The sequence below is a fragment of the Aedes albopictus genome, chromosome 1, assembly GCF_035046485.1.
Source record: "Aedes albopictus strain Foshan chromosome 1, AalbF5, whole genome shotgun sequence".
Taxonomy (NCBI): domain Eukaryota; kingdom Metazoa; phylum Arthropoda; class Insecta; order Diptera; family Culicidae; genus Aedes; species Aedes albopictus.
The window spans coordinates 189176486-189189224 of NC_085136.1; the positions used below are offsets into that span (position 1 = coordinate 189176486).

The 12739-nt window shown below is 43.6% G+C and overlaps 2 protein-coding genes across 2 annotated transcripts; both read right to left on the reverse strand.

Moving 5' to 3' along the window:
- Positions 1–4084: 4084 nt before the first annotated feature.
- LOC134290397 (uncharacterized) lies at positions 4085–6299 on the reverse strand. The gene is made up of 2 exons (XM_062857534.1): positions 4898–6299; positions 4085–4843 (listed from the first exon to the last, which is right to left on the reverse strand). Exons 1-2 carry the CDS (start codon positions 6297–6299, stop codon positions 4446–4448), a joined length of 1800 nt encoding a protein of 599 aa, XP_062713518.1. The 3' UTR covers positions 4085–4445.
- A 146-nt stretch (positions 6300–6445) lies between these two features.
- LOC134290399 (uncharacterized) lies at positions 6446–8900 on the reverse strand. Its single transcript, XM_062857540.1, has 2 exons — positions 6571–8900; positions 6446–6503 (listed from the first exon to the last, which is right to left on the reverse strand). The coding sequence occupies exons 1-2, from the start codon at positions 8898–8900 to the stop codon at positions 6446–6448; spliced, it is 2388 nt and encodes a 795-aa protein (XP_062713524.1).
- Between the last annotated feature and the right edge of the window lie 3839 nt (positions 8901–12739).

The window sequence follows — 12739 nt, forward strand, 5'->3', positions numbered from 1 at the left end:
ATTGTGTTCCTCTAAAGTTCTTCCAAAAACGATTATGTCATCCAAGTAAATGAGACATTTCTCCATATTAAGACCTGACATCGCTACGGTCATTAATCTGGAGAATGTAGAAGGACTTACTTTTAACCCCATAGGTAGACGTGTCATTTGATACTGTCCCCTATTAGTGCTAAAAGCAGTCACGGGCCTATCCTCGGGTTTTAACTCACATTGGTAGTAACCCTGGGAAAGGTCCAGATGTGAAAAATATTTTGCTCCGGCTAACGACTCAATCACCTCTTCTATGTTTGGAAGGGGAAATTTGTCGTCTTGTAAAGCATTATTTAACTTTCGATAGTCGACAACCAAACGCCATTTACGTTTGTCATCGGTCGATTTTTTAGGAACTAGCAGCAAAGGGCTGTTCCATTCTGAGACGGCATTTTCAATTATATTTTCTTCAATCATCTTATCAATTTGCTTTTGTACTTCTTCCTTCTGAGAATGTGGCAATTTGTAGGGCCTTGTATACACAGGATGTGTATCCGGTTTAATGCTGAGTGAAGGTTGATAAATTTTCGTTACCGTTAATTTATCATTCTTCAAGCAAAAAATATCACTGTACTTTGTGCAAAGTCTTTCGATTACCTGTTTATCTTTGTCGTTAATTCCATCTAGATTCAATTCTGCTAGAAGTTCATTGATTCTAGAATTATCATATTTAGATGCGCTTTCAATGTCAATAACATTGTAGCATTCAAAAGGTTTTACTAAAGGTTTTAAATTTTCAACTTTTACTGGATGATTTTTAATATTCATCAATCGCACAGGAATTTTTCCATGTATTGGTTGCACAACTGCTCCTGCTATAAACACAAGAGGTTTAATCTCTTCATTCAAAATTACCATTGGTTTTGAACATTTTGTTTTAACAAAAGTAATAACTTCTGTTCGAGGCGGAATAATATAATTCTCCTCAAATTTGGGTTCCCGTAGTGTTAATGTTGAATTACCAAAATCAATTTTTGCGCTAAATTTCTTCAAAAAATTTGTGCCAACCAAGCCAATTATACTTGGTGGTAAATGATCCACAACATGGAATGTAATGGGATATACTAACCCATTGTATTCCATAAAAGTGTCCACAGCTCCTATTGTGTTGGTGATTCCGTTAATACCATACACCTCTATAGTGTGTGACTTATCAATACAAGCAATCAGGTTGCTCGTCAAAAAGCGTTTATCTATTAGACAGCACGATGCGCCACTGTCTACTATTAAACGAAAATTTTTTCCATCAATTCTAAAATCCAGTCGCAGCGCCCTTTCGCTATTTAAAGAATTAGCGAAAAAACTCTCCTACGTTAGCTTCCTCTCGTGGTTCCTGTTGTTGAGCGCGATTCGGTTGCGATTCTTCCACAACATTCGCATTTCGTCTCTGCTGGTTATTTCCATTATTATTGTTACTGTTGTTATTTTGTCCTCCGCGATTGTTAGCGTTATTACCGCGGTTACTACCTCGGCTATCGCGATAACCATGGTTATTTTGGTTATTGCGATATCCGTTGTTGTAGTTGTTGTTATAATTTTGTCGATTATTTCGACCGTTTCCCTGGTAGCCAGAATTTTGAAAGTCATTGCGGCTACCATGGTGGTTGTTCCCACGATATCCGCGATAACCCCCTCTACGTCCGCTACCAAAGGGTTTACCCAAAAATGGAGCTCCTTGCGCCCACATAGCTGATTCTGAGGATGTACTGGGTTGTACCTCCAATGCATCTGAAATAGCTGCGGTAAGGGTCTTCGGGTTCCTAGATTTTACCAGGAACGCCGCTGATTGGTCTCGGAGACCATTTATAAATGTTTGGACCGCAATGGGTTCCACCACTGGCTTCGCCGAAGCCTCGGTATTGAAGGGAGCACCCTTCGAAACCCATGCTGATGCTAGTTTGGTAGCAAGTTTCTCTACCTCGCTACCGAATTCCGTCACTGTCCTATTCTTTTGGCGCAGTGTCCGCAATTCAGCCTCCACCGCAATTGGCGTGAGCTGAATAGCAAATTTATCTTTTAGGGCAGTCTTTGCTTCTGCCAAAGTCTGTGATCCATCAATAGCCCCCCGCGCGGCACCAATCAACCGCGACTTTAAAAAACTGATAAAATTGTCTTCGGGAACGGTAGGATCGTCTGCCCGAAGCACATCAACCGCGTCCATCCACGATTGTAGCGTGGCAGCATCCCCGTCGTATTTATCCACGACGCGGATTGCCAGGCTAAGATCGAGTTTGGGTGGCATTTTCTCTTCTTGTCTTCCTTCTTCTTCTTCGCCTTCTTCTTCTTCCTTTTCTTCTTCTTCTTCGTCTTCTTCTTCTTCCTTTTTTTCTTCTTCTTCTTCTTTTTCTTCTTCTTCTTCGTCTTCTTCCTTTTCTTCTTCTTCTTCTTCTTCTTTTTTCATAAAAAACTGAGCCACCTGAGAGTGGAACGTAGTGAATAAATTGGAAATTTCCTCTTTATTCACTGTCAATACGTATTTGCGCAACGATGATACATGTCTTAACACCGCATCCTTCTTTTTAGAATAAGAAGAATCTGTTGCTTTCGTTGCTTGTAAAGCATTTAATAATTTCCCCACTACTCTCTCCTTTTGTAAATACTCCTCCAAACTCATGTATAAAACCCAAAAAAGAAAGGAAAGAAAAACGTTTTCAAATGGACAATCGGTTACATTGCTTAACTTTAACTTTTGTCACTGTTTCCTATTAATAGTCACTTGTTTTAAAATACACCAAATTCTTTGATCACAAAATAGAAAAACATGAAAGAAAATTAACTTTTGATTACTCACGAAACAGGTGCTGGAGCTGATAACTCGTCAGGCATCTTTGTCTATTCCCTAGGTTGCGGAATAGTGGTTGTCGAAACTTTGCCGACGGGATGGGCATCGACGACGGCAATCGATGACATTACGGTGACACTACGATGACGGAGATGGTGACGACGATGACGATCGCTTTAACTCGTTGATGATGTACACCAGCTAAATTAGGAACGTTCGATCCTAAGGCAGCGCCGCCGCTCGCCGCGCCGCACGTTCTGCTAATCTTTCGGTGCTTCGCTTATGCAATTGGATTACTCCCTTTGTAATAACGTACATGACAGCCAGTATGGCCATTACACACAGCGCAATTGACTGTGTTGATTGATGGCCGTCCGAGGAATTATTCGTATTTATGGCCAGGTTTTCATCACTTGAAAACCATCCCATGATTGTTATTTCACTGTTTTCCTCACAGACGACGTTCTTCTGATATGCGTTATTTCTTCTCGGGATCAGCTTAACTCACTACCAATTCTTGCACATCATCGATATTTCTTCCTCCACGATATAACAGTCTATTCTTTCTGCACTTGCAACGCCATGATTTATCTTCAGCACATCAAAAACGTCCACGTCCTTTCTTCCCACGAAGTTTCTTCAGCACATCACAAAAAAAAAACGTCCACGTCCACAGCACTATTTTTCCATTTGTCAGTGAGCACAAAATCTCAATCAAAGTTTCGCACAAAATCTTCTGGAATCTGGCAGGATCGCCATGATTTATCTTCCCTATACTGACCGGTTCGTGATATCTCACTTCGAGACGTAGCGAGACTTACTTCAGTCCGGTTCGAAACAGAATGAATTTATTTTACTTTTCCTTAATGCTAGGTCCCTAGCGTGGTGGTACCTACGTGACCCTTTATGCTGCCGTCAGCATAAAGTGCAATCGCTCATTCGTCGTCCAGTCGACGACCGATGGCGTGATCGCGCTTTATGCTGATCGGAGATTTATTATTAAAACAAAGAAGCTAAACTCAAACTAAGGGCCGCATCCACCACACCACAGTGAAAGGCGGTTTTTCGGAAGATGGCAGAGGTCTGGTTCGGGAACAGCGCCCAAGCAACACACATGTTATAATAGAGTTACGACAGCGCAAGTTTTGGTTGTATAGAAGTTTATTTTACGTAATTCTAACATTGTGTTGAAATAACGTAAAATATACTTCTATACAACCAAAACTTGCGCTGTCGTAACTTTTATATAACATGTGTGTTACTTGGGCGGTTAGTGGTCTCTGAATGAGGAAATGACCTGGGGTCAATGCCTCGAAGTCCATTGGATCACTGCTAACGGGTGTCAGCGGACGGGAATTCAGGATCGCTTCTATTTGCACGATTGCTGTATGCATGGCGTCGTGTGGCAGAATCTTCGACCCAACGGTGCGCTTGAAATGGCCTTTGAAGGATTTGACCGCGGCCTCCCAGAGGCCGCCGAAGTTGGGCGATCTTGCCGGAATGAATCGGAATTCAATTTCGTCTTCTTCTGCGCTTTCTGCAACTGACTCCTGGAATTGTTGGTTGCGAAACAATCGGTGCAATTCGCTGAGCTCACGTCTTGCTCCGACAAAATTGAGAGCATTGTCACACATTACCAGGACGGGTTTACCTCGACGTGCGACAAAACGTTTGAACGCAGCAATAAAGGCAGCACTCCAACCAGTTCAAGGTGAACTGCCTTAGTCACCAAGCACACGAAGACAGCGAGAAAATATTTCCGTGGAGCTGCGCGTCGGTTGGAGTTGGCAACGAAGAATGGCCCGCAATAGTCCACACCAACCTTCACGAATGGCGGTGCTGGCGATACACGTTCTGACGGTAGGTTTGCCATGAGCTGATCTAACACCTTCGGCTTGTTACGGAAACAGGATACACATTCGTGGATAATCGTGTTTGCTAGTCGACGGATTTGAGTGGGCCAGAACTTCTCTCGTACACTGCTGGTTAGCAGCTGTTGACCCGCGTGAAACAGCCTCAAGTGGTAGTCTACTACGATCAGTTTGCTCAGGGGATGCCGGTAACAGAGAATCGCTGGATGCTTACGAGTTGATGACACAGGTGCTTCTGAAAGTCTACCACCGACACGCAGTACACCTTCGACGAGTATTGGCCAGAGTTTGTGGATTGGAGATGACGGTTTCACTTGATTTCCGCGCTGTAGTGCAGAAATCTCTTCTGGAAACGATTCGTTCTGGGCCAGACGTACCAGCGACAGCATGGCTTCTTGGTGTTCGATGTGGTTGATGTTTCCGCTGCGTACTTCTTCTGGGCGTCGACAATTGTGGATGAAACGGCGAATCCATGCAACTCTTCGCACCAATACGAACAAAGACGAATGTAGACCGAATAACTCGCTGTTTGGCTTGGACTGAGCTGGGATTGCAACTGCGCTTCGCTCTTCCAGTAATGTTCGATCGAAATCCTCTTCGGGGCTTGCCACCGGCCAAGTGCTGCGGTCTCGACGCAGCCATGCCGGACCTTCAAGCCAAATTGTGTGATACAGCAGTTGAGCCGGGGTCATACCTCGAGAAATGACATCCGCCGGATTTTCCGCACCAGCTACGTGATTCCAAACGAAACCCTTGGTGATGTGCTGAATCTCGGAAACACGATTGGCTACGAAAATCTGCCATCTCGAGGGCAAAGAGGATAGCCAATGCACAACGATTGTCGAATCGGTCCAGAAGCTTGCGTTATGGGGAATGCGAATGCTGGCCTTGACCTTCTCGTACAGATGACAAAGTAGCAATGCGGACGAAAGCTCAAGACGAGGGGTTGACAGTCTCTTCTTGTTCCGTTTGAGGTCCTCCAACGGCGCAACACGGGATTTGGCAATGAGCAAGCGTACTTCTACTGAAGAATCCATCAGCGTGCAACGTGTGTAGATGCACGCACCGTAGGCCTTGTCCGATGCATCACAAAACCCATGCAATTCCATTGAAACTGCTTCGGCCTTGTATCCAATCCAGCGTGGAATCGAAAAGGAGGACAGGGCGGTCAAGTTCAACCTGTATTCTTGCCAAAATTGTTGCATCGCTTCAGGTAATGGATCATCCCAGCCGCAATTGTGTTTCCACAGTTCTTGTAGAAAGATTTTTGCGATAACGACTACAGGACCGATCAAGCCTAGTGGGTCAAATAACCGAGCCGCTTCAGCGAGAACTATACGTTTGGTTGGAACAACATCGTTATTCCACTGTGGTGAGTCGTATCGGAAGCTGTCTGATTGTGGCTCCCATTGCAAGCCTAGTGTCTTCACTGGAGAGGACGATGAATCCAGCTCTAACAATGCTCGGCTATCCAACAGTTCTTGTGGCAGTTGTGCCAGCAGCTCCTTGCTATTGGAGTTCCATTTTCGTAGGTTGAATCCTCCGGATGCAGTGAGTTCCACCATTTCTTCCGCCAACTGCTTCGCTTCCTCTACGGTGTTCGCTCCGGTCAACATGTCGTCGACATAAAAATCTTCTCGTAGTACCTTCGCAGCACGTGGAAACTTGGATGCTTCTTCATCTGCTAGTCGCTGAAGGCACTTCGTCGCCAGATACGGAGCTGCAGCTGTGCCGTAAGTGACGGTAGTCAGCTCATACGTTCTCAGGGGTTCATCGGGTGAGCTTCGATAAACAATTCGCTGGAGAGACCGGTCGCCATGCTGGACAAGTATCATGCGATACATTTTTTCTATGTCCGCCACAATTGCCACACAAAACAGCCGAAACCGGAGAGTGATGGAGATCAAGTCTTCTTGGATTACGGGGCCGACCATTAGCGCATCATTGAGCGAAACTCCACTGCTGGTTTTGCAAGACGCATCGAACACCACGCGCAGTTTGGTTGTGGTGCTGTTTAGTTTGAATACTGCATGATGAGGAAGGTAGTATACAGGGGAGACTTCGTTGCCTTGTGATGCCGAAACTGGAACTTCCACCATGTGTCCAAGCTGTTCATATTCCCGGATGAACTCTGCATACGCTGCCTTCAGTTCTGGATTCTGTTGAAATCTTCTCTCCAAGCCGAGAAACCTTCTGGTTGCAATGCCTTCTGATTCTCCGAGCTGAGCAACGATGTAATCTCTCTTGGGAAGAGTGACGACGAATCTACCACCTTCATCGCGAACGGTTGTTTGGTCGTAGTATGCTTCACATGCGGTTTCTTCCACAGACTGAGTGCAATGGGTGTGGCAGGTTTCCAGTTCCCAAAACTTTGATAGTTGTTCTTGTAGGTTCGCAAGTGTGCAGGAATATGCTGACGTTTGCTGCACTGATAACGAATGATCGATTGCTCGACCAGACACTATCCATCCGAAAACTGTGTTCTGCAGCGTAGGGCCTCCATCCACAATTTTCTCCCGACCGTCGGTGAGCAGATCCAGATAATGTTCTGCTCCAATGATTAGATCTATACGACCTGGCTCGTGGAACTGCGGATCGGCGAATATGATGTTGCTCGGGAAATTCCAGTTGACGACGTTAATCTTCCGTGCTGGTAAGGTTGCAGTCAGTTCGGGTAAGACGGAGAAAGTCATCTCCTCGTGGAATGGTGACAAATCCGAAATTCGAGGGAGGACTGTCGCTTTCACCGACTTCCGTGCTACGGTTACAGAACCACCGATGCCTTGAACCGACATATGTTCAGCCGAACTTTGTAGGTTCAGTTTGCTAGAGAACTGTGTTGTCATAAAGCAAAACTGCGAACACGAATCTAGCAACGCGCGGGCTAGTTGCGAATTGCCGTAACTGTCCTGTACGCAGACAAGAGCAGTTGATAATAGAATATCTTGCGTAGAAAACTGTGTGTTTGTCGGCAGGGCTACAGTGTTCTGATTGGTGCTTGATTGATGTGAGGTGGATGGTTGTGCGGTGGATTGCGAGTGTGATGCGGAAGGTGTGCGTGTGGGTTGCTGTGTAGTGTGAGCTTGTGCAGGTTGGTGCTGGTTTGGTAACTGTGTCTGTGGTTGCTGCTGATTGACTGCTGAGGGTCTAGGTTGCCCTTGTGGGACGGAGGATCTGTTCCGATGTTCGCTTGGTGGCTGCTGTTCCGGGTGCAGCAGGGAATGATGCTTCTGCTGGCAATGGTGGCATGCTCCTCTACTGCATACACGCGCCTGATGTCCAGGATATAGGCAGTTCAGGCAAAGCCGACTTCTTCGTACTGCTTCGCTGCGCTCGGGAACCTTCAGTTTCAGGAACTTCAGACATCGGAAAGCAGAATGGAATCCTTCTCCACAAAATGGGCACTTGAACGCTGGTTGAACAACAGAGTTGGTGACGGAGAACTTTGCCTTCTTCTCAGGGACGACGATAGTCTTAGCTGGAGCCACAGACTGCAACACGGAGCACTGATCTCTTAGGAAATGCATGAGGTCCTTGTACTTGGGCACTTCCTTTGAGTTATGGTGTGTTTCCCAATTTCGAAGCGTGGTGGAATCTAAACGAGAGCACACCATGTAGACAAGAATGGTGCTCCAGTTGTTTGTGTCTTCTCCAACTTTATCCAACATGAGAAGATGTTTATCAAAATCGCTGATTAGACGACTGAGCAACTCGTATCCTTCTCTGCGTATGGGCTCAATCGAAAACAAGGCATCAAGATGGGCTTTAACAATCAATTTCTTGTTTTCATATCGCTTCTCCAGCATCGTCCAGGCAACCACATAGTTGACGTCTGACATTTCCACGGAATTGATCTCCTGAAGAGCTTCTCCACTGAGCGATGACCGTAGATACGTGAATTTGTCCATTTCCGTTAGCTGTGGGTTATTATGGATCAAACTCCGAAAAGTATCGCGAAAGGTCACCCAGTCCTTGAGATGTCCTCCGAAGGTTGGTAGACGGATTTCCGGAAGCTTGACACGAGACAGACCAGTTGAAGTACCTTGAGCCGTTAGTTGCTGCAGGTTGGGCTGAGTTGAAGGTTGTTTCGATAATCGGCTCATCAATGCAGCTTTCAAACGACAATAATTGTTCTCGACATCCAGCACGACCTTCTCATTCTCTGCTTCCTTCTGCTTGAGCCGAGCCTGCGATGATTCACTGAGTGTTTTCTCCATTTCACTTTCTTCATCCTCTTCTACATCTTCTGTAATCAGTTCAATTTGTCTTCGAACACGGTGAAATTCGCTGAAAGCAGCCTCAAGACGTTCCAAACGAATTTCAACTTCAACACTATGCACACTAGAGTCAAAATTATCGAGAAAACATTCCACCGCTTCAAAAGTTTTTAAACTATTTCGTTCTTGTTTGACTAGATTTCGTAGTTCATTTGCCATTTTTGCACTTTAATCACTGATAGTTCACAGAAATTCAGTTGTTGATCACACAAATTCACTCACTGCAAATCACTCCCACTGTGCACCCGAAACGCGAATTATCAACTCGACGTCCCACACGACCCGCGGTATTGACAGAGATTGGGGAAAGGGCAACAACCATTGACAGCAGCGAGGGGATCCAACCGAGCAGAATACCATAACCAGAAATGCAGCGATTTGAAAGACCAACCGTAGAGATGGTAGACACAGAGGCTCACCTACACCCACAATTTCCATAAGGAGATAGAAACACCTTCATGCGATCCTAGGCATCATTTATTGGTCACAATCAATTTCGCTTTGCACCAGTGACTCGCATGCATAGAGTCCACCATCAATCATTATCATGCACAACATCTAGTACTTCCCCGTTTTCAGCACGCTGCTGTTATCATCTCTGCGCCGTCGTCGTCGTCGTCGTTGGGCTGGATCTCCACAGCTTCACCACGTTGATCAGCAAACCGGGAACAATACAGCATCCACAAAATGATCCCGACTAGAAAATTGTAACAAAAATATAACATAATCCTAACAAATCATGATATTTATATCTCATTGTGATATAATTATGTTCAAGATCCTTGATGTTTTCAAAATACTATAACTCAATCAGGGATGGGAACACTCACTTTCAAAGAGTTACACTCACTTGCTATTTTCTCAGCTCAGAAGCGTGCAATCGAGAAACGATGTATGGACGACTTTTGCATTGTGGTTTTGTCTAAAACTTTGCCGAATAGAGTAGGGGTCGCACACGCATACCAAAGTCGTGACAGAGTTGTAAAAGCGACTCTCCACGAGGTGAGTGTAATTTACATTCACCTCGTGGAGAGTCGCCTTCGCAGCTCCCTCACGACTTCGGTATACGTGCGCGACACCTACTCTATTCGGCAAAGTTTTAGACAGAACCACATTGCAAAAGTCGTCCATACATCGTTTCTCGATTGCACGCTTCTGAGCTGAGAAAATAGCAAGTGAGTGTAACTCTTTGCAAGTGAGTGTTCCCATCCTTGAACTCAATTATATCACATTATGTTATAAATGTTGTTTCATAACTCATTGTATTCTAATTTAGTTTTGAATCTTCGAAATTTGGGAAATAACAAATTTATATCAAATTATGATAGGAACCAATAATCTAGAGGCTAAAATTCATATCACATTTTGTTATAATTTTGATATGATTATAACAAGATAAGATATAATCATGATTAGACCAGTGTACTTTTTGTTACAATTTTAGTTATTTTAACATCATCCTGCAGCTAGTTTATAACATAATAAGTTAGAGAAAAATATTATAACATCATGACACAATATGATACAAACTTGATATAATTTTCTGGTCGGGATGTCACCACTCCGTCGAGGTCGATGCTCGCAAGTTACAGTTCACTGAACCCAAGCGGAGGGTTTCTTCGCACAATTGTGCTATTGTTAGCTATGGCACTGGTCACTTTTGGTCACTTGAGAGTCCCCGAAATCCGGCTCGAAGGACCATTTAATGTAACCGTTTTTACAGATGTTCAGGAGTTCGGGGTAATTAAGGATCACTCGCGGCGTTTACGACATGAACGAAACACTTTATTGCGGGGTAAAAAAACACGACTTCGGATTCCGTTTTATTTAATTAGTTATTCTAAATTTCATATCACACGGAACCTAATATACGCAACAGCGTTGTTCTCCGCGCGCGGTATGATCACTACTGACTTGTCAATCTGGGGTTTGTAGCTACGATCGTTCTAAATGGTGTAGAGAGAATGAGTGCCTGATGTGATCTAAAGAGATTGGCTCGGTAGTGAGAGCTAGTTTGAAATATAGGGGATAGCTGACCACTGATAGATTTTGCTGCGACAGAAGTCAAGGAAATTTTCTTTACGAAAAGATCCTGGACCGACCGGGAATCGAACCCGTCACCCTCAGCATGGTCATGCTGAATACCCGTGTGTTTACCGCCTCTGCTATATGGGCCCTTCCCCTGTAGATGATAAATAGACTGAAACCTCCATTTAAGTAAATGCATGGCTGGTCGAACGTAAGTTTTACCGTGCAAGCAATGACAAAATTAAACACTTTTATATTCTATAACACTTCGCATGACTAAGGAGATTTGTCAAAAAATATGAAACTTTATAATAGGCGTGTAATTTCTGGCGATGGATCATTTTTCGAACGTAATTTAACAAGGTTACGTCGTTTTCCAACAATTATCACACTCATCATGAACATCTTGGTGGGCTTCGGAAAGTATCAATAAACTCATTGCAGCAGACACCTAGAAACAGTACACTGAAATCTCCATTTAAGTAAATGCATGGCTGATCGAAAACATTTTTTATCGTGCAAGCAATGTCTGTTATTTGTTGTTTGACGCAAATAATTGTGAACGAAGTTTTGTTATTTCAAAAAATCGTCCGAGCCAGTGTTCCGACCCTTTATAGGAATCGCAATGCCTAAATTACATTGCAGGGGCTACTTTATTAGGTAAAGCTGACGCAATACCAATTTAAACTTAGCAGCTGGCTGTCAGAACAAGCACCATATTAAACTGTCCTTTATTTTTTGGGGGACAACTCTTAAACCTAGTCAAAAACAGTAGGTAGGACAACATCGGTCATGCTGAACTCACAGCGAAGTACACTGCTCTAGGCTGTAACAAAAAGACCCCGTCATATCGCATATATTTTTCATCAGTTTATAAATTTACAGCCGACTCTCAGTATGAAGCTCGTAGGGTAACCAATATAATTTGGACCCCCATATATTTTGGACCCCCTGGGTCGTATTAGCACAATTTACACAGGTTTAATGAAATTATTTTTTGTCAATCTCGTCATCCGCGCGAGTGTCGCATCATGTTTACAAAAAGAGATTGCGGTGCTGTGGAAACTTGCAGATGTAAACAAAAACATTTATCATTCTAGCACATTAAATTCGCAAAGTTCGTCTAATCTGCCTTTGTGTATCAAATAATTAGTTTGTGATCCAGCATATTCAAGCGGCAAATTTGTCCAAAATAGTTTCAAACGAGTTTAAACACCGGGTTTCCAAAATATATACTGAAGTGGGTCCAAAATATATTGGGGTGTCCAAAACAGTGAAAACTGATGCTTCAATAAGCTATTTTTATAAAATTTTCAGTCAGAAATGACCTTGTGGATATTTTTAACGGACAGTGGAGGCTTTTACGAACATATTAACATTATCATCATGTGTAAATACCGTCTGAATCTGTTTGCTTTTGACTTAAATTCAAACTAGTGTCCTCTAGGGGTCAAAAATTCAACCGTTACCCTATTCAACATTCCATATAAGAAATTCTTTATTGTAAAATTCAGTGAAATCGAATAGCAATTTATACGCAAAGATTTTACGCCAGGCGTGACTTACATTTTTTTTTTACTGTGTATGTTGAACGATTCTTCCAGCACATAACATATAATAACGCAACGGTAACAAATAAAGAGCTGGTATGCACCATCTGTACAAATGAAATAACCAAAAATAGTTATAGTCTATGATCACAATAAGACTGGTTGCATGTGCAACACTCGCATCGTTTGTTAGTCGGAATC